A 24,805-nucleotide genomic window follows, 5' to 3' on the forward strand; every position below is an offset into this window, starting at 1 on the left:
CTTTAGGGAGACTACAACCTCTAAGCCTGATATAATTTTTGTGCAAGAAACGCATCTCACTCGCAGGCATGAAGCCTTGATGAGGTCGCGTCACTTTCCACATCAGTTTTTCTCCGCCGCAAATAAGCATGCTAAGTATGCAGGAGTGGGCATCTTTTTTGCATCACATATGGTGTTTGAGTGTCAGAAAGTTATTGCTGATCCGCAGGGTCGGTATCTATTATTAGGGGTTAGGATGTTTGATCTTGAGTTCACATTCCTCACTATGTATGCCCCAAATACAGAGCAGGCGGTGTTCTTCAAACACCTGCATCATATTCTCACTCAACATGCTTCAGGCCACCTTATTATGGGCGGAGATTTTAATGTCACGCTTTCCCCGTCTTTAGATACTTCTAAGGGTCTCACTCATACCGCGTTGAATAGCCTAGTGGTTAGAGCACTGGACTATGAACCAGGAGACCAAGGTTCAAGTCCCGCTATCGCTCCTTGTGACCTTGGGCAAGTCACTTTACCCTACATTGCCTCAGGTACAAAAAAACTTAGACTGTAAGCCCTCTGGGGATAGAAAAATACCTACAGTACCTGAATGTAAACCGGTGTGATATCTCAATTGAGATGAATGTCGGTATATAAAAAAAATAATAAATAAAAAAAAAAATAAATACCAGGGCTTTGAAAGACGTTTTGACGGAACACAACCTGGTGGATTCATGGCGAACCACTTATCCGCATTCCCGGTCCTATTCTTTTTACTCCAAGCCTCACGATTCTTCCTCCCGTATTGACTACCTGATGGTAGACAAAAACCTATTTCATCGGGTACGTAAGCCTGAGGTTGGTATAATAACGTGGTCTGATCATGCCCCTATTTCTCTGCATATTAGCTTACCAACTCGGGAGCATGGCTCTAAGTTTTGGCGCCTTAATGACTCCCTGCTTCAAGACCCACTATTTATAAAATCTACCACACAGGTTATTGGTGAATTTTTCACTAATAACGTCGGGTCTGTTTCATCCCCAGTTACAGTGTGGGATTGTTTCAAATCGTACATCAGGGGACACTTCATCTCCCACTCCTCTCATGTTAAAAAAAAAAGGGAGGCTGCGTGTTCTCACCTCAGGGCTAAAATTGCGGCTCTCTCAGTGCAGCATAGTACATCGCGCTCTGGCCATACTTTATCAGAGCTCACTAAAGCCAGGGAGGACCTGCATAGATTGGAATTGGACTATATTGCCCATGCCCTCAATCTTACCAGGCAACAGCATTTTGAGGGGGGTAATAAAGCGGGTAGAATCTTAGCCCATCAATTAAAAAAACAGTCCTTCCAAAACCACATCTTCAAAATAAAGAACGAGCGGGGACAGATTGAAACTACAAACTCCACTATTACTCAGCAGTTTCTTAACTTCTATCGGACCCTATATTCTGCTGAATCTCACATTGAGACTGGGGATATTCTCCAATACCTTCAAGCCATTTCTCTGCCTCGTCTGGACCAGACGATGAGAGATAGATTAAATGCAGAAATTACTACTCCAGAGATCCTGGCAGTTATAAAAACTCTCAAGGTGGGCAAAGCTCCGGGGCCCGATGGTCTAACAGCTAAGTTCTATAAGACATTTGGCCCTGTCTTGGTCACACACCTACAAAACCACTTTAATTACTTAAGGGAGGGGGGTCAGCTTAACCATGATTCTAATACCGCTGGCATTACCATTATAGCCAAGCCTGGCAGGGACCCAGCTCTTTGTGCATCCTATCGGCCAATATCATTAATTAACTTAGACCTTAAACTTTTGGCTAAAATATTGGCGGATCGGATCAACTGTTTTATTATGCACATTATTCACCCTGATCAGGCTGGGTTTATCCCGGGCCGCATGGCTAGCGACAATGTGAGGAAAATCATTAACATCATATGGGGAGCTTCTCAGCGCCATGTTGACCACCTCCTCTTGGCCATAGACGCGGAGAAGGTCTTCGATATGGTCCACTGGCCTTTCCTATTTCACACTCTCCAGGCAATGGACTTTGGTTCCTTTTTTCACAATTGGATCCAGGCCCTTTATAACCCGCTGGCCAGCTTAAAAATAAATGGCAGATATACTATCCCTTTTCCAGTGCAACGAGGTACGAGGCAGGGATGCCCCCTGTCGCCTTTACTATTTGCCATTTTCCTTGAACCATTGGCCATTTCCATCAGGAACAACAACCAGATTCAGGGCTTTTCCTTACCTACGTGTGAGCCCAAATTATCCTTGTTTGCCGATGATATTATTTTTACTGTAAGTAATCCTATTGTTTCTCTCCCGCTGATTGAAACTGAGGTGTCTAATTTTAGTGCCATTTCTGGTTTCAAAATAAACTGGGATAAATCTGAGATACTGAACATAACCTGTCCACCAGCCATGGTATGTACATTGAAAGGTAAACATGCTTTTAAGTGGGCTTCTTCCAGAATTAAATACCTAGGTGTCCATTTGAGTAATAATATAGCGGATCTTTTTCACCACAACTACACTCCCCTACTTAAGAAAATTGATATGGACTTGGACCAGTGGAGCTCGCTGCCCCTTACTTGGCTTGGACGGTTGGCCTCCATCAAGATGAACTTGTTACCTCAATTTCTTTATCTGTTTCAAACCTTGCCTATCAAAATTAATCGGGTAACATTACTCCGCTGGCAACGAAAGCTGCTCCGCTTCCTGTGGCGTCATCGTCCACCACGTGTGGCCCAAAAAATCCTTTATCAATCTAAGGCAGCAGGAGGCATGGGGCTACCAAACCTGATATGGTACTATGCCGCGGCCCAGCTTCGACCTATTATTGACTGGCACTGCTCAGTTTCTACAAAGCCGTGGGTCTCCCTGGAGCAGGATTGGATAGCACCAACACCTCTAGCATCATTACTTTGGCAACCCGATACGACGTGGAGACCCAATCTGTTACTTACACCTTGCACCAGGCACACTTACAATGTGTGGAGACAGTGGAGGTCCCAGCTGGTGGGAACGTATGCGTATTCCTCACTCACCCATCTATATCATAATACTACTTTTCCTACAGGACTCCCAACGAAAGCTTACGCTCACTGGAAATCAGCGGGGATCACCAGATTACATCATGTTATGCATCAAGATCAGCCTACTCCTTTTTCCACTCTGCAAGAGCTCTACCAGCTACCCAGCAAGGAATTTCTTCCGTACATGCAGATACGTCACTTTGTTCTTCAGTCGCAGGCTAAAGGTCTGATATCACCCTCTCGCTCCTTGTTCGAGGGTTACTGAACCTCCTCCAAGGCCATTGGAGGCCTTATTTCCAAGATCTACCAACAGATACTGTCTCGCCCATTTACTAAACATGCGCACATGATAGCCTGGGAAACGGACCTCCAGAAATCCTTCAATGCTGAGGATTGGACCACTCTGTTCTCCCAGATCTCCAGGGGCAATGTATCCACTCGGATCACCAAAGCCAACTACAAGATTTTATACCGGTGGCACTTAACACCTGCCAGACTTCATCGCTGTTACCCTCGGTTTGATCCACACTGCTGGAGGAATTGCCACCAAGTCGGGACATTTATTCATATGTGGTGGGACTGTGACTTTATTAAGCCTCTCTGGGCCTATGTCTCCCAGTTACTGTCAGATCTTCTTCAGATTCCCTGCCACCTTACCCTAGAGCGGGCGCTTCTATTCTTTCCAGGGGACTATCTGACGGCCTCCGCTCAACAACTAGTACATCAAATCTGCACAGCGACGAAAATGGAGATTGCTTATCATTGGAAAAGACTGAAACCACCCACCCCTAGTGAGTTGCTAAATCGCTTGGATAGGACTTGCACTCTATATCGCCTCACGGCGCTGAAATATCGTCTCTCTAAATTCAATACCACCTGGGAGCCATACATCGCATGGAGACCTCTCACCTTCACGACACCAGTATAAGACTTTGTACCATGCTCCACCTCCTTAAGACTTTCTTTTTTCCTTTAACGGAGCGGATGGATGGGATGGTGCACCGCCGAATCGGAGTAGATGGACTATGATTGGCATAAGGGGGGGGAGGGGAATTGGGGACTACGTTACTAATGTTGCTTGTTTTTCTTATGCTAATTATCTAGTATTTTCCACTTAGGCATATGCCATAGGTGACTGTTTTGCCTCACTTTATGCTGTACTTTTATATTTGATTCTAACAGCAATAAAAATTGTCAATTAAAAAAAAAGAAATGCTATCAGGGATGGATCGAGAGGGACCCCGCATAGAACGTTTCCAAAAACTGCAAAAAGAGGCAATGTTGAGATTACTTACCTGATAATCTCCTTTTCCTTAGTGTAGACAGATGGACTCAGAACGAATGGGTATAGTATCCGCGTGCTAGCAGTTGGAGACGGATCTGACGTCAGCACGGGCGTATATATACCCCCACAGGAAGCGTAGCAACTTAGTAATCTTCCTTGCAAAAGCTGTTATGGATGTCTGTACTGACGCTCAGTGAAAAGTGAAACAGGATTCCCCTGACCGAGTGATAGTAGCTGGAGACCGCCAGCATTCCCAACCGGAAGGCGTTGACACCTGGTAGAGTGTACGCTCTTATGGAAACAGATGACATGGCTTACCTTGACTCGGTGAAAACCCATGTACACAGGCAGCTGGGCGGGATGCTGAGTCCATCTGTCTACACTAAGGAAAAGGAGATTATCAGGTAAGTAATCTCAACATTTCCTGGCGTGTAGCCAGATGGACTCAGAACGAATGGGATGTACAAAAGCTTTACTCCCAGCCTGGGCGGGAGGCTGCCTGAGGACCAAGTAGTACCGCCCTCGCAAATGCTGAGTCCTCCCTAGCCTGGACATCCAGACGGTAGAACCTGGAGAAGGTATGGAGGGAGGACCATGTCGCCGCTTTACATATGTCTGCAGGCGACAGTATCCTGGATTCCGCCCAGGATGCCGCTTGTGCTCTGGTAGAATGAACCTTGACTTGTAGAGGCGGAGACTTTCCAGCCTCCACGTAAGCTGCTCTGATAACTTCTTTAATCCAGCAGGCGATGGTGGGCCGAGAGGCCGCTTCCCCTTGTCGTTTCCCGCTGTGCAGGACAAACAGATGGTCTGTCTTTCGTAGTTCTTGTGTCACTTCCAGATATCTAGGCAGCAGTCTGCCTATGTCGAGATGGCGTAGCAAACGTCCTTCTTCAGATTTCTTCAAACCTGCCGTGGTAGGCAAGGATATAGTCTGATTAAGGTGAAACTGTGAAACCACTTTAGGTAAAAAGGAGGGAACCGTGCGAAGATGGATAGGCTCTGGGGTGATTCTCAGAAAGGGATCACGGCAGGACAGTGCTTGTAGCTCTGAGACGCGGCGTGCGGAACACACCGCCAATAAGAACACCATCTTCAAGGTTAGAGAATGGAGAGACAGGCCCCGAAGGGGTCTGAAGGTGGATCCCGCGAGGAAATCCAAAACAAGGTTGAGGTTCCATAAAGGCACAGGCCACTTCAGTGGCGGACGAATATGCTTGACTCCTTGCAGGAAGCGAGAAACATCCGGGTGCTTGGCGATGGTCTTGCCATCCCTCCTGGGGCCATAGCAAGACAGCGCAGCCACCTGAACCTTGATGGAGCTGAGGGAGAGACCCTTCTGAAGTCCATCTTGCAGGAAATCCAACACAATAGGGATCGTGGTCACATGTGGATTGGTGCCATGAGTGTCGCACCATGCTTCAAATACTCTCCAGATCCTTACATAGGTGAGGGATGTGGAAAACTTGCGAGCTCGGAGGAGTGTATGTATCACGGGCTCCGAGTAACCTCTTTTCTTCAGTCTAGCCCTCTCAATGGCCAGACCGTAAGAGAGAATTGAGCCGGATCCTCGTGGAGGATGGGACCTTGACGTAGAAGGTCCCGGAGAGGAGGCAGGGGAAGGGGCTCCCCTGCCAGTAGTCTTCTCCTGTCCGCGTACCAGGGTCTTCTTGGCCAGTTTGGTGCCACTAGAAGAACTAGGCCCCGGTGTTTCTGAATCTTGTGGATGATGGCGCCCAGCAGAGGCCACGGAGGAAATGCGTATAGCAGAGTCCCTGGAGGCCACGGCTGAACCAGGGCATCGATTCCGTGGGAGAACGGATCGGGCTTGTGGCTGAAGTATCTGGGTACTTGAGCATTGGACTTGTCCGCCAGTAAATCCATGTCCAGAATCCCCCAGTGATCCACAATCATCTGGAAGGCTGTGGGTGACAGCTGCCACTCTCCCGGATTTAGACGCTCTCTGCTGAGGAAGTCTGCCGTGGTGTTGTCCTTCCCGGCAATGTGGACGGCGGAGATGTCCTGAAGATTCACCTCTGCCCAAACCATCAGTGGGGCGATCTCCAGAGATACTTGTCGGCTTCTGGTTCCGCCCTGACGGTTGATGTATGCCACCGTGGTGGCGTTGTCGGACATCACTCTGACTGCTCTGTTCTTCAGTCTGTGAGCAAATCGAAGGCATGCCAATCGGACTGCCCGAGCCTCTAGACGGTTGATGTTCCACGCTGACTCTTCTCCGCGCCACCACCCTTGTGCGGTGAGTCCTTCGCAGTGTGCTCCCCAGCCGCTCAGGCTGGCATCTGTGGTGAGCAGGGTCCACGTGGGGGAGGACATCCTCGACCCCTTGCTCATGTGGTCGGACTGTAGCCACCATCGTAACTGTGTCCGGACTCTGGCAGGCAGAGGTAGGTGCGTGGAACAGTTCCGTAGACGAGGGCTCCAGCGAGAGAGCAGGAAGTGTTGTAGAAGTCTCATATGGGCCCTTGCCCAAGGTACCACTTCCAGGGTGGATGCCATGAGACCAAGAACCTGCAGATAATCCCAAGCTATGGGCCGACTGGCTCCCATCAAGTACTGGATATGCGTCTGAAGTTTCAACCTTCTCTTGGTAGTGAGACTGACTGTGTCTGCCTGCGTATCGAACTGTACTCCCAGGTATTCCAGTGACTGGGAAGGCTGTAGGCAACTCTTGCTGAGGTTGATTACCCAGCCCAAGCTTTCCAGAAGGGCGATCACTCTGTCGGTTGTCCGATGACTCTCCTCTCGTGATTTCGCCCTGATCAGCCAATCGTCTAAGTAGGGATGGACCAGAATTCCTTCCCGCCTGAGGGCCACTGCTACCACGACAACCACCTTGGTGAAGGTCCGCGGTGACGTGGCCAATCCGAAGGGCAGAGCCCGGAATTGGAAGTGGTGACCCAGAACCTTGAAGCGTAGGTAGCGCTGATGATCCGGATGGATCGGGATATGCAGGTAGGCTTCCGACAAGTCTAATGCCGTGAGGAATTCTCCTGGCTGTACTGCAGTCTTGACGGAGCGCAGAGTTTCCATGCGAAACCTCGGGACCCGTAAGTATCGATTGACGGACTTGAGGTCCAGTACAGGCCGAAAGGTGCCACCTTTCTTGGGTACCATGAAATAAATGGAATAGTGTCCAGAATTCACTTCCCAGGCAGGTACTGGGATGATGGCTTTCAAGGACAGGAGCCTCGCCAAGGTAGCTTCCAATGCTGCCTTCTTGTGTATGGGACATGACGATTCCACAAACTTGTCCGGAGGGAGATGATGAAAGTCCAGATAATATCCCTCTCGGATAATGGCGAGGACCCACTGGTCCGACGTGATCTCGACCCATCTGGGGTAGAAGAGGGTTAACCTGCCCCCTATGGCTCCGTCCCCCAGATGAATCGGCGGATTCTCATTGGGAGGCGCGGCCAGGACCTGAGCCCGGGCCTGCTCCCCTCTTGCGCTGCTTGGTCCGAAAGGACTGATTCCTGGCCTGAGGACGTGGTGCCTGGTAGCGACTCCTGTATGGAACAAAGCACTGTGAACTACTGCCCCTGGAGGGCCTTGGGAAGGCGCGCTGGCCCCTTCTGAACCGATCTTCCGGCAGTCTAGGCACTGGAGAGGCACCCCATGTACTGGCCAGTTTATCAAGGTCGCTGCCAAATAAGAAAGAGCCCTTAAAGGGCAATCTGGTGAGGCGTGTCTTTGAAGGCGCATCAGCTGACCATCTCCGGATCCAGAGCTGCCTCCTGGCGGCTACGGAGGATGAGATCCCCTTAGCTGTTGTCCGGACTAGGTCTGATGCAGCATCCGTGAGGAACGAAAGAGCTGACTCCATGTCAGCTGCTGGAGCGTTGTTCCTGACCTGTGACAAACAGGCACGTGTTACCACTGTGCAGAGGGTCGCGATCCGCAAAGATAGAGCTGCCACCTCAAAGGTCTGTTTCAGAATGGCGTCCAATTGCCGGTCATGAGGCTCCTTGAGGGCCGTCCCCCCCTCAACTGGAATGGTAGTGCGCTTGCCCACAGCGCTAATCAAGGCGTCCACCTGAGAGCACGCCAGCAGGCCCTGGATAGCCGGTGCCAATGGGTACATGCCCAGAGCCCAGTTGTTGTGCTGCTTGCAAGAATGGAAAATGGCGGGCTGTAGGACGAAGACCTTCCAGCAGGGGGTTCTGCGCAGAGGGTACCGATGCGCTGGGACCTGTAACATCCAACTCCGCCAGACACTGAGACACCAGGTCGGAGAGATCCTCCTTAGGGAAGAACCGCCTCATGGTTCTATAGGGCTCAATCCCTGGGGGAAGTTCACCCTCGTCCAGGAGTTCGGACTCATCCGGTGAAACCTCCTGGTCTGACTGATCTGGACTGTCCAGCGGCGGGAGGACCCGCTCACGATAAGGGCGTGATGGTCCAGGAACAGGATCCGCAGGAGCCGCCACTGCAGCGGCAGCCGCAGCAGCCGCCGCGGTCGCAGCCACCGCAGGAACCGCCGCAACCGCAGGAACAACAGGAACAGCAGGAACCGCAGGGGCTGGACAGGAAGCCGTTTGCATCTGTACAAAGGCATGAATCCCCTTAAAGAGATCCACCCAGGAAATGGAAGCAGCCTCTAATCGCTGGGGTACAAGATCCCCCGGGATTCCCGATTGGTCGAGACTGCCCGCTAAATCCGGGGTAGCCCCTGGGGAACTGTCAGCAAATCGTGGCTGAGACTGGTCCTGGCCCGAGGGTCCCACGGCCTCCTCACATTGGGCACATAGGGAGTCTGGCTCTTCACTGTGCGTGGCTCTAAGCTGGCATGCAGAGCAGAGGCCAAGGGCTTTAATGCCTGAGGCAGCTGGCGCCGCCGCTGAAGACGCTGATGCGTTCTGTTCCATTGACGCTAAAAGAGAAGCGGCAATAATATATTCTTAATACAACAGGCGCACAATAATAATATGCGGCAGCAATATGCGCTTAACAGGCGCACAAGAATAATAATATGCGGCAGCAATATGCGCTTAATACAACAGGCGCACAAGAATAATAATATGCGGCAGCAATATGCGCTTAATACAACAGGCGCACAAGAATAATAATATGTAATATGTTCTCAGCAATAGGCGGTCATGAAAACAGCTCAATTGTATGCAATATGCTCTCAGCAATATGCAGTTAACAATACACGCTCAATGGCTTTCAATAGGCTCTCAGCAATAAGCGGTTAGCAATACACGCTCAATGGCATTCAATAGGCTCTCAGCAATAAGTGGTTAGCAATACACGCTCAATGGCCTTCAATAGGCTCTCAGCAATATGCGTTTAGCAATACACGCTCAATGGCCTTCAATAGGCTCTCAGCAATATGCGTTTAGCAATACACACTCAATGGCTTTCAATATGCTCTCAGCAATAAGCGGTTAGCAATACACGCTCAATGGCATTCAATATGCTCTCAGCAATAAGGCAATATACGCACAAGGAGAAATAGAGCCGCGCCTATTACGGGTGCTCAATACCAGAACAAGGCCCACAAAATGGCGCCTTCCACAGCGTGCCACGCCGCCGATCCTCTGTTCCTCGGAGACCAGAAATAAGAGATGTACGCCTTACCTGATCCTCGGCGCTTCCCGGCTGGAACATGGGCGGTCTCCGGCTGCGGGGGGAGAGGGCAAGTACCTTCACCGCCACGTTTGAGGATATGCACCCGCTGCCTCGTCCACACCGGGACCGAGGCGCCTCGTATGCCTCACCCGAACCTCGCCCGGAGGCTATGTCCCTACCGCGATTCGGCCACCGGACCGAGGACTTAGACCTCCAGGGGATCACGGAAATCACCCCGGGAAACTCTACTGGGGGAGGGACCTTAGGGTATCATCGCAGGAGTGCGGGGCTCGATGTTGTAGAAGTTGTAGTGGAAAGAAAGTAGAAAGTAGAAAATAGAAAGTACATTTGGAAAACACGCTTAGCGAGCATGCAGGCTCTCCAAACTGCTTTGGAGACGGAAATTACTAAGTTGCTACGCTTCCTGTGAGGGTATATATACGCCCGTGCTGACGTCAGATCCGTCTCCAACTGCTAGCACGCGGATACTATACCCATTCGTTCTGAGTCCATCTGGCTACACGCCAGGAAATTAAAGTTTTCCTCACTAGGCCGAAAAGAGCTCACCAACCGCGATGCTTCAGCTCCACAGAACAAGAGAAACTGGAGAGGGACTCCATGTGGGCATCCGATATAGGGCATGCTGGGTATGTTCAGTATGCCAAGTCAGAGTTCTAGAAACTTTGACATAAGCTTTCCATGTCAGGGCTCCATCTGATGTCGTCACCCATGAGTGAGGACTATCATCCTGCTTGTCCTCGAAGAAGGCCAGTAACACTTTATGGGTTTGGAGGGAGGCTCTGCAAGCAGCAGGTGCAATGATGAGTGGTGGAGAAGGAGGCGGGGACAATCTGGCCAGGAGATTTACAGCTTTTTCTTTTTCCAACAAGATTGCCACTTAGCTAGATATCTTCAAAAGATATTCAGTTAAGTGGCAGGTTATTCAGCCACACAAACCGAATAATTTTACTCTTGCTCTGAAGTTGGATATAACTGAAAGTTAGCTGGATAGGTTTGGAATGCTCCAGAATGCTTTTTTTTATCGGCTAAATTATAGCCGGATAATGACTTATCCGGCTATAATTTAGCTGTTTAAGTGGCTGAATATAAGAAACCTTGCCATTTAGATTGATAACTCACAAGTTATCCGTCTAAATAGTTTTTGAATTTTGACCTCGTAGTGTCTACAGGAAGAAGCTGTAGTATTATAATCAGGTACCTGTTCTTTAGCATACGTCATGTTCTCCACATGCTTGTGGCTTTGACTGCTCAGGTCAATAATGGTTGCCTCCTGTAACAAGGAACGTGCACTTAGATCTCGATGAGCTTCCTGAAGCTTCTGGTACAGTTCACTCCTTTCAGCAGCCTGACATACAACAAAGCAAGTGAGAGAAATGTAAGTCAAAGATGAATGAAACAATATTACACCTTTGCCACTTCTCTGCCATCCTTCCCAAACCAATCTTCCATCAGTTACAATTACATATTTTCCACCATACCTACCCTTTTCTTCAGAAATAATCACAACTATGCCCTTCTCTTTCTTGTCTTAAAAACATAACTATCTGCCTCTCACCTGCTTACATTTTCAAAGGGTCATAATCTTTTCAATAGCCAAGTCATTCTCTGTACTGGGACCTGTGCTTTTCAATATATTTATAAATGATCTGGAAAGGAATATGATGAGTGAGGTAATCAAATTTGCAGTTGATACAAAATTATTCAGAGTAGTTAAATCATAAGCAGATTGTGATAAATTGCAGGAGGACCTTGTGAGACTGGAAAATTGGGCATCCAAATGGCAGATGATATTTAATGTGGATAAGGGCAAGGTGATGCATATAGGGAAACATAACCCATACTATAGTTACACAATGTAGGTTCCATATTAGGAGCTCCCACCCAGGAAAGAGATCTAGGTGACATAGTGGATAAAACATTGAAATCGTCGGCTCAGTGTGCTGCAGCAGTCAAAAAAGCAAACAGAATGTTAGGAATTATTAGGAAGGGAATGGTGAAGAAAACAGAAAATGTCATAATGCCTCTGTATTGCTCCATGGTGAGACCACACCTTGAATACTGTGTACAATTCTGGTCACCGCATCTCAAAAAAGATATAGTTGGAGAAGGATAAATATGAAGAAGGTACAGAGAAGGGCGACCAAAATGATAATGGGGATGGAACAGCTCCCCTATGAGGAAAGACTAAAGAGGTTAGGCGTGTTCAGCTTGGAGAGGAGATGGCTGAGGGGGGATATGATAGAGGTGTTTAAAATCATGAGAGGTCTAGAACGGATAATTGTGAATCGGTTATTTACTCTTTCAGATAATAGAAGGACTAGGGGGCACTCCATGAAGTTAGCATGTAGCACATTTAAAACTAATTGGAGAAAATTCACTCAACACACAACTAAGCTCTGGAATTTGTTGCCAGGGGATGTGGTTAGTGCAGTTAGTGTAGCTGGGTTTAAAAAACGTTTGGATAAGTTCTTGGAGAAGTCCATTATCTGCTATTAATCAAGTTGACTTAGAAAATAGCCACTGTATTATTAGCATCAGCAGCATGGGATATACTTAATTTTTGGGTACTTGTAGCCTGGATTGGCCACTGTTGAAAACAGGATGTTGGGCTTGATGGACCCTTGGTCTGACCCAGTATGGCAATTTCTTATGTTCATTTACACTTTTGAGTTAATAGTATGCTCCAAAATGTCTCCAAAATTACACCATACTCCAGTTCTTATAAGTATACAGTTTTTGCCCAGCCAATCACACCCTATTACATTTGTCTGCTGTTCTCCTCCTGTAATGTGGAAGTGAAACAGAACTGATCTGTGCGATTTCTATTTGTACCCTCCTTTTGCTTTTCATACTTTCACTGCCTAAATTCAAATTCATCTTGTTGCTGAAAATATTTTGCATTTCTGTCGCCTTAGCAAATTATGGTAGAAGCCATATTCCCATAGCAGTTGATATTCCTTTGAAGCTAAACTGTCATCTGACCACCTACTGGAGAAAACTGGAGGATAAATCCGTTTTTATTATTGTTATTGGCTACTGGATTTCTGCCACTCTGCATTTCTCTGGCTCAATCCTAGATGATATGAGAAGTCAAGTAGAAGGCTTCAACACACCAGTTAGCTGGAGCTAAGTGCAATTTCTGTCTCTCTCTTTTGGCAATCTTTTGGTATACTGCTCTTGCCCTTAGATGCATTAAGCAATGATATTTTTTCATGGAGAAATCCCAATATTGCGAGGGGAGTGTCAACATGATAGTGCGGCTCCTCCCCCCAAAAAAACACTGCAGCTCTATGGTGCATTCTTTTGTCTCATGGCCAAACACCGTGGGGCAAAAGTACGTGCCTAATGGCCTTTTAACACGATGGCAGCCCCAACCTCAAGGGACTGCCTTCGCCTTAAAGAGCTGTTGGCCCCCCCCCATAAAAAATTGCAGCAAAATGGGAAGGTTGAGTGGTGGTTAGTGATGACTCTGTCTCAACCGAGGGCTGCCACTCGAGATGACCTTGACTCCTCCAGTTAATTTGTATCCATGCGGCAACAGTCCCAGCCCCCCACTACAATTCCCACTAAAGTAGTACCAATAAGTAGCCCCCGCCCCCTTTCTCCCCAAATAGTAGTATAGCAAGGCCATCCCACTCCCACCCCTTGGTACCCCCGCTAGCTAAAAAAAAAGAATTAGAGCCTGATTTAGGGAAACAGTGCTGATCGAGCTGGGTGCAAAGTTGCTCCCTGGTTAAAGTGCAGGAGCCACTACTGGATTTTATGGTTTTGGGGGGGTGTGTGGGAAGGGAGTGCGGGTGGGTATAGGAAGGGGAGAGCTGGGGCCAGGGCTTGTGATCTTAATTCTTTTTTAAGACATGGGGGCGTCAAGAGGTTGGAGGGGAATCCTCTTGCTATACTAACTACAATTTTGAGGGAAGGGGGCGAGAGGGACGAGACCGTCACCATGTGGCTACATGTTAACTATCTTTTCACTTTGGGGGAGTCGGGGCTGCCGAGTGGCAGCCCTGAGTTGAGACAGGAGTCAGCACTGACCCTTGCTCAACTTGCTCGTTTGACCACGCAACTTTTTTTTTTAGCCAGCTCTTTAAATGTGAAGCGGGAGTCTCAGGACCCACGTGTAGATATTTTATCGTGACTGACCAACTTCTCGGTCGGCCATGATAAAATATTTGCATCAGATTGCCTAATCTTCTTTGCATGCATTTGCATTATTCATGCATGCAAATCACAAAAAAGGTCACTGTAATGGGGAGGGAACCTGGGCAGGGAGAAGCAAAATATTGCATATATTGCATAACATTCCTATGATAGTGCTCTATCGTATGATATACGCTGTTTAACGCACATTAGAGATTGATGTATTTCCCCGTTTGTTAGCTATTGTTTCGCACAAATTTAAATACAACATATTTCCGCAATTTTTAATGCAAAACTAATCTTTACTTGCTGATTTGAACAGATTAAAAAAATAATAGAACAGTGCAGGAGAAATTACTATTTACCTGATAATTTCCTTTCCTCTAAGGAAGGCAGGCCAATCCACAGAAGTGGGTTATGTACCTCTATCAGCAGATGAAGACAGAGTAAAGCTGACTCGCTGACATCACAGACATATAGCCCCGCCCCGACATCAGCCCACCAGTATTCTCTAGAAAAGCCAAACTGTGGACAAACTGATTATTCTTGGAACATGACTATTAATAATCAACCACTTATGATTCCAACCAATTGGTAACACTGAGCTCAGGTAAAAGAATTAACATGCAGTAATCATAATAGATGGATATGGCATTTATCACTCCACTAATAAATTAACAGAAATAACACTCTTCGTCATCTGACCTAAGGAACAAACTAAAAGCAAGTAGGCAGCCCAGGGCGGGTTGTGGATTGGCCTGCCTTCCTTGGAGAAAAGAAAATTATCAGGTAAAGGAAAATTGGTTCTTACCTGCTAATTTTCGTTCCTGTAGTACCAAGGATCAGTCCAGACCGCTGGGTTATGCCTCCCTTCCAGCAGATGGAGTCAGAGAAAAGCTGAAAAGCACCCCCAGATAACCCGGTGTGCCACCTGCGATCCTTCAGTATAATTAATATCAAAGCAGAATGAAGTAAATTTAAACAACCAATTACTAGATCAAGAGAATTTAGCTGAACAATAACCTGTGAAAACTATGTACAGGACAAGAGTACGGATTGAAATGGCTCCACAGGAATGGGGCCGCTTCGACCACCACAAGCCATATGATTGGCCTGACCAGCCCACCAGGGTATGCCCGAAACCCCTACAGTCCAATCTTCCCTTATCTGTGATATAGAGTGCTGTGCTTAGGGTTGCCAACTGGCTCTAGATTTTGGAACAGGCTGATCCAGTCCTGGTTTTACCCCATTGAATGCTGGGACAAATTCTGCTTTCCCTATAGCATTCCCTAACAAAAACAAGACTATAAGTACCTGCATGCAGGGGAGTAAAACCAAAACTGAATCAACCTGTCCTGAAAATCTGGAGCCAGCTGGCAACCCTAGCTGTGCTGGCAAAGGTAGGGTAGATGGCTGGGTCCATGGATCTGTTGCTCAGACACAAATATCTGTATCACCTGGGCAAACAGGCACTGGAGGGTGCTGTGGTGGTCAAAAGTCTGTGCCAGCTGCAAGAGCCTGGAACCAACAGTCAAATGCTTGATCATACCTGGCAGAGTTACTGCTAGAAGGGGCTATAGTAGAGAACAGCAGGGAATGCCAGCCAGAGCTGTGGAACCTATAAACACAGCCAAATAGTGGTGGCTAGCCTGGAAGGAGGTCCCACCCAGCCAAGCTTGCTGGAAATGAATACCAATCACATCTATACAAACACTCCCCAACACCCAGGAGTATAGCACTTTCAACTTGTTCATAATCTCTTCCTTATTTGAGAAACAGTGTAAGTACACAATGTATCTGAGGACATTTCCTTGCTTTGGGACTGGGCCAAATGCTGTGTTCTGTTGTATATTCTTTCTTCACTAGTAATTCCATTGGCTATGCTACTCCTTTACATTATGTACTTTCATTTTTCCCTGCTATCCCTTAGTCCTAAATTACTTTGTTGTTATTTTCAACACAATTTATCTTCCAATTTAAGTTTCCTGTTTCATTAAATATTGTTACTGGTTTAGAAATCTCTTTTTTCTGGTTGTTTATTTGATGTTAAAGATATTACAAGTTACTTATTCTTTTGATCGATGTAAATCCATTTAGACATATTGCAAAAAAAAAAAGGCCAAGCATGAAATGTAAAATTATGATTGTACAATTGGACATCAATAAAGGAAAAATATATTTCAAACCTTATCACACTGGCCTCTTCAATCTGTGCCTTTCCTTCCACCAGTTTTTCAAGTTTTCAGTCTCCAGTTTGAAAACCTATTGAATATCTTTCTGATTATTGAAATCTGTCTCTACAAGTTTTTAAAACCTCCTAGGAGCTGACAGACCACAGATCCTGTATCTGTCTCCCATCTAAGTCTTATTCCTCATTTAAAATGCTTAACTGGGGGGTGATCTTTGTGAAGCTGCTAAAAGACTTTTTTTTTTTTTTTTTTAAGAGTTGTGAAGCTGAGTTCCCTTTATAGGCAGCAGATTACCTGGTGTCGTCACTCCTTCCAACTCATTCATTCTCATCAAACAGCAGGATCTCCTGGGCAGAATCTCTTAGGGGTCGATGCAATAAATTTGCGTAGAAAGCGGGCAATGAACAGTCAGCGCCCACTTTCTTAACACGCCCCAGGCACCCCTAAGGGGGGCGCCATGCAATATTTAAATTAGGGGGTCGCGTTAGCAAGGAGGTACTAGGGTCGCTTACGTGAACCTAGCGCTTCCTTGCTAATGAGAACCCGATCAGTTTTCGTGACTCAGCCATCCGCCAGCAAGGAAAACCGACGCCGGGTTTATTGGCGTTGGTTTTCCTTACCGGCGGACGGCCGAGTCACAAAAACCTACGCCTAGTTTTCGTGATGGCTAGCCGTTGGTAAGGAAAACCAATGCCGAGGGTTCAGGAAGCGAACGCTTGTCAGTTGAGCGTCCGTTTCCTGAACCAGTCTATTTTTTTTAAAACTTTTTTTGTTTCTTGAATTTTTCATCCTACTTAATATCACAACGATATTAAGTAGGAGGCAGTACAGAAAAGCCATGTTTTCTGCTTTTCTGTACTTGTTTTAGATGGCTCAGCTATTAACGCCTGCTCCAGGCAGGCGTTAATAGAAAACAACTACATGTGCGTACGAGACGCACATTTTTTTTTTTTTTGCTTCGGGAGTGAATGCCTAATAGCCTCAGTGACATGCATTTGCGTGTGTTGAGCGCTATTAGATTCACTCTGCGTTGGGCGCTCGTTGAATATGCGCTAATCCCCTTATTGCATTAGGGGATTGATTAGTGCCTAGGCTACCTGCGTCCAACTGAGGGTTAACAATGTGCTCGGGTGAGCGCACTGTATTGTATCAGCCCCTTAGTTTATTATACAGCAGAAGCCCAATCCCTGCTCTTTACAGCAGGAGCTTACACTCCTAGGAGCTGAGTCACTGCTTTTAGTACACTGAAGGAGCTCCTGAGAGCCAAGTCACCATGCTTATTATACAACAGTAGCTCCAAGGAACAAAGACCTCACCATTTTATATAAAAAGCTCCCGGAAGCACAATATCTATAGATTATAGTTATTATTCCTTCTCTCAGTCATTCTCTCTGTCCCTTTCCTTCTGTCAGTATACATCATTTTTCTTTCATCGTGTGATCTGACCTTATCTACATACAACTTACACAGGGATGCATTTTGTAATAACTGCTTTCCTTTCTTCCCCCTGCATTGCCTACAGTCAGCAATAGATGTCTCTCTCAGCCTTTCCTTTAGACGCTCTCCTTAAACAGAGCTAAAACCAGGAAAGCAAAAGTAGATTTCCAAAATGGCAGCTTTCTGACAGCTTCCCTTGACTATTAGACATTATTGGCAAATGCAGGGATCATACAATAGATGCAGTACTACAGTGAACCCAAGAGAGACAATGACAGGAAGCAGAACTCTGTAAAGCTCGTCACAGATGTACTAAGTTATTAAAAGGTATCACCCATGACTAGTTTCTTGACCTTTATTTTTACATTGTAAAAAAAAATCAAAACTTCTAGCCGCTTTCCTCCTGATACTTGACAAATTTCAATCTACAATAGCAGATATGACACACTTTTATGACACAGAAACAAGTCTTTTGTTTGTATTTGTGTAAGGAGATGGATAACATATGTATTTGTAAGGGATATTGAGTTTGCCTCTGAGAATGGTATGTGTGTGCTGCAATTTGCAAATGGCCAAAAATGGAGCCTGAGCAATGAGGTGTCAAGTATGAAAGGGGCAATCTCTCACCGCAGCAGTGGGGGCAAGGAGAGAGGAAAGCAGAGTTGCTTACCTGTAACAGGTGTTCTCCAAGGACAGCAGGATGTTAGTCCTCACACATGGGTGACATCATCACATGGAGCCCAGCATACCACTATCCACGCGTCCATGTGAGGTCCCTCTTCAGTCTTATAACAGAGTTCGCAAAAATAAAATATCAAACTGAAAGAAACCCAACTCCACAGGGTGGCAGGCGGGTTTTGTGAGAACTACCATCCTGCTGTCCTTGAAGAACACCTTAGGTAAGCAACTCTGCTTTCGCCAAGGACAAGCAGGATGGTAGACCTCACACATGGGTGAATATTTAGCTACAGGTTGCTCCCAACATATGCAGCCTTTAACAGGTGCAAACGTGCACAACAAATAGAGCTGCCAAAACCTGGGGAGCAAGCCTGGCCCCAAAGAAAGGGACCAAGGCAAGAAGAGTTGGGTTTTTCATGGCTGAAAGAGATTACAGAGGACCAACTGACCAAAATGACTGTCACGTCGTCCATCTTTGTCCAGACAATAATGACAGACGAATGTGTGGAGTAAACTCCAAGTCACCACCTTGCAGGTCTCGTGCATGGGTACTGCACGCAAGTGAGCCACCGAAACTGACATCACTGGGACAGAATGAGCTTTGATGTGGCCCTCAAATTGCAGTCCCGCTTGTGCGTAGCAGAAAGAAATACATTCTGCTAGCCAATGAGATAAGGTAAGTTTGGACACTGCGACCCCCCAACCTTTTGAGTGGACTTGCAGTGAGGTGCTGTTCGTTCCAGGTAAAAAGCCAGGGCCCTTTTAAAATCCAGAGTGTGCAGGGTGCACTCACCCTGGTGAGCATGCAGTCTTGGAAAAAAGGTAGGCAACACAATGGATTGGTTGAGATGGAATTCCAGTTTTGGCAGGAACTTCAGGTGTGTACCTAAGACCACCTTATCATGACAAAACTGTATAAGGTGGATATGACACTAAAGCCTGAAGCTCACTGACCCTGCGGGCTGAGGTGACTGCTACTAAGAAGGTGACATTCCAGGATAGGTACTTCAGATCACAAGATCACAGGGGCTCAAATGGTGCCCCTGGGATCTTAAGTTGCAATAAGCCCCGTATGAAACGCCCTACAAGTGGATGGGTGGAAAAGGATGCCCCATCCATCCCCTGATGATATGCTCCAATGGCACTGAGATGAACCCTCACCAAAGTGGTCTTCAAGTCAGCCTCGGAGAGGTGTAATAGGTAGTCAAAAAGATTTGGTGTGGGACATGAAAACGGGTTCAAACTATGCGCTTCACACCAAACCGAGAACCTCTTCCACTTGAGTTTGTAAGAACACCTCATGGACGGTTTCCTGAACTCTAAAGGACCCGAGGCACGCCGTTCGAAAGGCCTAGGACTTGTACAGTCACCCGGTCAACATCCAAGCAATGAGGAATAAGGCTCGGAGTTTGGGGTGGCGCAGCCTGCTCTGGTCCTGCGTGATCAGGTCTAGGCAGAGCCAAGCCAAATCGGAGGGCGGGAGGCCAGCTCTCGCAGAAGCGAGAACCAAATCTGGCACAGCCAAAAAGGAGCAATCATGATCATGGTGCCTCAGTCCTGTTGGGGTTTTTGAAGTGTTCTCGAGACCATCAGTAGGGGAGGATAAGCGTACAGGAGGCCACTGCCCCAGTACCATGAAAAGGCATCTGACACTGACCCCCTGCCCGCTGGGACCAGGGAGCAGAACCGATCCACTTTCCTATTCTCCGGGGAGGCGAACAGATCGCCGCATCTCAAAAAAGATATAATTGCGATGGAGAAGATACAGAGAAGGGTTACCAAAATGATAAGGGGAATGGAACAGCTCCCCTATGAGGAAAGACTAAAGAGGTTAGGACTTTTCAGCTTGGAGAAGAGATGGCTGAGGGGGGATATGATAGAGGTGTTTAAAATCATGAGAGGTCTAGAACGGGTAGATGTGAATCGGTTTTTTACTCTTTCGGATAATAGAAAGACTAGGGGGCACTCCATGAAGTTAGCATGTGGCACATTTAAAACTAATCGGAGAAAGTTCTTTTTTACTCAACGCACAATTAAGCTCTGGAATTTGTTGCCAGAGGATGTGGTTAGTGCGGTTAGTGTAGCTGGGTTTAAAAAAGGTTTGGATAAGTTCTTGGAGGAGAAGTCCATTACCTGCTATTAATTGGGTTGACTTGGAAAAATAGCCACTACTGTTACTAGCAACGGTAACATGGAATAGACTTAGTTTTTGGGTACTTGCCAGGTTCTTATGGCCTGGATTGGCCACTGTTAGAAACAGAATGCTGGGCTTGATGGACCCTTGGTCTGACCTAGTATGGCATGTTCTTATGTTCTATGTCCGGGGTCCCCCACAGGTGGAAGATGTGGTTCGCGACCTCCTGATCCAAGGACCATTTGTGGGGTTGGAAGGCCCGACTCAGCGAATCTGCCAGGATGTTGTCCGGGAGGTGCACGGCTCAGAGAAAGCTGCCTCTCATGAGGGCCCAGGACCAAATCTGCATTACCTCTTAGCAGAGGAAGTACAATCCCGTCCCCCCTTGCTTGTTCAAATACCACATGGTCACTTGATTGTCTGTTTGAACTAGAACTACTTTGTTGGTTAAGAGCTCCCAGAATGCCCATAGGGTGTAACAGATCGCCTGCACCTCCAGGAAGTTTATCTGAAAATGCTGATCCTATACGGACCAATGGCCTTGGGTACTGAGATTTGCAATGTGGGCTCCCCATCCCGTGTGGGACGCATCTGTGGTGATGCCAATCTAGGGGTAAGGTATCCAGAAAGGCATCCCCTTCTCCAGGTTGGAAAGGGTCTAAAGACATGGCTTTTTAAACAAGCCTTTTATAAAGAGACCGGAGAATAGAAAATACACTGGAATAAACAGAAGAGCACCGGCACACAGCACTATTCTCATAAATGTGCATTACAATATTTTAACATATTGAATACACAATGAATGTAATAATATAACACAGTAAATGTGATTTTCTGACCTGTAAAGTACCTTCTTGGTACACCTGGCCAGAACCTAGATCACTAAACATTTGTATGTATTTTTATGATTTAATGTAACCGAAATTTAATGGCACTGGTTAGAATGTACTACAGTACGCTTACTCCAAACTTACTTATGTGCCTACATGTAAACCGTTGCGATGGTATATAACTTAGCGACGGTATAGAAAAGACTTTAAATAAATAAAAATAAATAAATAAACATGAGAGATTGCCGAAGCGGAGTGGTGACTAATATGCGAGCCCGAAGATTCTGGGTGGTTTGGCACCTCTGTGAGCGCAATGTCCACTGCGCCCTATGCATTTGCATGTTGTTTCCGTCGGTCGCAGAGGGCTGCGATCGCTCTGCCTCACACCTCTCTTCTACCCTTTTCCTCCTCCCTGGGAAGGATGGCTGCCTCCGGTGCTGATTGCCGAAACCCTCGGCATCTCCGACACAGCATGGGCGTCCCCGTCTGCCATGCTTCTTCCTGAGGCCTCCTAGGCACGCGCACGCCACCCTCACTTTTGAATACGTCATGGTGGGAACCTCAGGGGTGTCCCCACCACATGATATCAGTACCTCCGGGTATTTAAACCTCCGCTCCATTATAGCCCAACAAGTTAGCAAGGACTTCGGTTTTGCTACTCTGACCACTTCTAAGCTGCTCGCTTGGATTCCTCTCTACCCTCCGGGGTAACTCGCTCCTATGGAAGCTCTGGGTACCCGCTCCTCGGGGGCCTCTCGCTTCTATCTGCCCTTCGGGGTTCAACACCTAACCTAGGAACCTGCTCCTCGGGGGTCCTATCTACTTTCCTCCAGGATCCTTTGGCGCTCCTAGGTACTCGCTCCTCGAGGGCCTAGCCTGCTCAGGGTATCCTGCATCTCGGACCTCGGGTCCCTTTCTCCATTCTTCTACAAGGAAGTTACCACCACTGCCACTCTGTGAGTATCACTACACTCCAGCTCTCCTTATTCCACCCTTCAGGTTTGGCCTATCCCATGCTGCGGAACACTACCCTACCTTGCTACATCCAGTTGAGACCATCATCTATAGAGACTGTCTGAGCTTACTGTGAAATCGCTGGCCTACAGTACTATCCCTTCCTTGAAGCAAGATTCAACTTACATCAGCAGTACAATAAAGCTTTCTTCCCTCAGTGTCTGCTTACTAGAGTCTAGCCTATTGCTGTGGTTTCCCACGGAGCCCCTCCCTGAGGGAGGAGTCATCGCCACTTCGACCAAGAGTCCACAATATGCCACAAATCCAACAGTTCAGCTGTGCAAATGGTGTAACATGAACTGTTGCTGCCATGTGCCCCAAAAGGTGCAGAAACTGGTGCGCCAAAATGTGAGGGCAGGAGGAAATTAACCCTCGCTTCCCCAGCAAGGGTATCACTTGGTCCCATGGCAGGAAGGCCTTCCTCTGGACCATATCGAACCTGGCCCCGATGAAATCCAACTGTAGGGACAGCTGGAGATGGGATTTCTGGTAATTGATTAGAAATCTCAGGTACTCCAGAACATGTATGCTGACCTGTAGGGAATGCACCGCCCTCTGTCTGGAGTCGCTCTTTATGAGCCAATCGTAAAGGAAGGGGAAGAAGTGTAGCCCTTGCCTTCTGAGGTAAGCCCCCACCACATTCAGACATTTTGTGAAGACATGGGGCGCTGAATCCAGGCCAAAAAGCAGCACCTGATACTGATAGCGCTCCCCCTTCTACCATGACTCGAAGAAACCTCTGATCTGCGGAAGAAATGGGAATATGGGTGTATGCATCTTTGAGATCGAGGGAGCAGGCCCTGTAGAACTACCTTCTGTAAATTGTCCTGAAACTGTTGTGGAAGGTGTCCACCAAATCTTGGATCTGTTTCCAGAGGTTTCTGAAGTATTGGCCAATATAAGGCCAACATTGAGCCCTGGAATATCTGCCATCCAAGAGCATCCAGAGCTCTGTGCTCATGACTCTGGGGAGCCGAAGCATGAGTCCAGAGTCTCTTTGCCTTCTTCAAGGCTGATTTCACCCCTACCGATTGGTGTGGGACTTATCGGTGTTCAAAACCCTTGTGGGCTCAGCTGGATGGTTCCAAGATGGCCGACGGGTCCGGACGTGAGTAACCAGGGCTCTGAAGAGTAACGAAAGATTTTGTGGGAAAATGCCTCATACCGGCAGGAAAAGACGCGCTAAAGAAAAAGAAAACGAACATTTTGAGGGCCGGATTCAAGGACCCATGGATGCTCACGTAATACGGGAGCAGAAGCCGGAGGACAGCTCGCAGCGAGGAGAGCGGGTGGAAGAGGAAACCGCCTCCTCACAAGAGCTCCATACCACCTTATCCCCGGTACCACGGATGCCCCCAGGAAACCCTGCAGCTCTGCGAGGAGCGAACGGGGACGATTCCAACCGCGGAAGTGAAAATGAAACCGCCAGAGAATCGTGGCTGAGCGATGAAGGCGGAAGGGTGGAACAACAGAGGCCACAACCCGCGGAAGTGATCGGCCTGGGAGACGCTGCAGGCAGTACGATACAGCCGCCAACAGAAAGGAAAGTATCTTTGATATTACCTAAAAAGAAAGAACTAATAAAACCAGAAGCTTTTTCCTTAGAAAAGATATGGGAAGCAATTCAAACGGTTAATGATAACCTCTTTAACCAGATAAATCCCTTGGCTTCTGTCTTAAATACTACTGTGGAAAGATTGGGAAAATTAGAGGAAGACATGAATAAACAGATGGAAAGATGTGGAAAGGTTGAGAATGAAGTAAAGGAAATGAGAAATCTTCAAAACAACATTATAAAAGGAAATTCCATGTTAATGAACCGTTTAGAAAATATGGAGAATCAAATCAAAGGGAGAAACTTGCGTTTAATAAACTTTCCTAGAGATCCTATGGTGACTCCACGAGATATGTGGAGGCAATATTTGACTCAGATATTAAAGATATCAGAGGATTTAATACCACCAACATCGAAGTTATACTATATACCAGCTTTTAAAATAATAGAGAAGGAAGGAGAAAAAGATTTTCAATTGTTAACACCTGTGAATACATCTGAAATTCCAGCATTAGATGTAACAAATATGCTTGAGACGACACAGAGAGAACAAGTGAAGCCTGCTACTCTCATAGTGACTTTTTTGCCTGAATCAGACCGTGAATGGATTCTGAGACTATATTTTCGTAATAGGACTGAGTCTTTTCTTGGTCTAAAAGTTGGAATATTCCCAGATTTGGCAAGAAGTACCCAGCTAAGAAGAAAATTATTTCTAAAATTAAGACCTCAAGTACAAAAATTGGGCGCTATGTACATTCTCAAATATCCATGTAAATGTTACATAAAATACAAAAATGTTTCCTATATATTCTTCCAACCTGAGCAATTGGAGAATTTTCTAAAAAAGTATTCTTTAGATATAATAACGTCCTCTCCTGTATTGGAAGGCTAAGTACTATTGGTC

At 47.0% G+C, this 24,805-nt stretch overlaps 1 protein-coding gene across 5 annotated transcripts in view; it reads right to left on the reverse strand.

Moving 5' to 3' along the window:
- PMFBP1 (polyamine modulated factor 1 binding protein 1) overlaps nt 1–24,805 on the reverse strand; it is a 1,053,891-nt gene that overhangs the window by 604,737 nt on the left and 424,349 nt on the right. For all 5 annotated transcript variants that reach the window (XM_029608277.1, XM_029608279.1, XM_029608278.1 and 2 more), the window contains one exon: nt 11,123–11,269. In XM_029608277.1, the coding sequence (XP_029464137.1) occupies nt 11,123–11,269 (147 nt within the window). The remainder of the gene's footprint in view (nt 1–11,122; nt 11,270–24,805) is intronic.

The sequence above is a fragment of the Rhinatrema bivittatum genome, chromosome 7, assembly GCF_901001135.1.
Source record: "Rhinatrema bivittatum chromosome 7, aRhiBiv1.1, whole genome shotgun sequence".
Classification (NCBI taxonomy): domain Eukaryota; kingdom Metazoa; phylum Chordata; class Amphibia; order Gymnophiona; family Rhinatrematidae; genus Rhinatrema; species Rhinatrema bivittatum.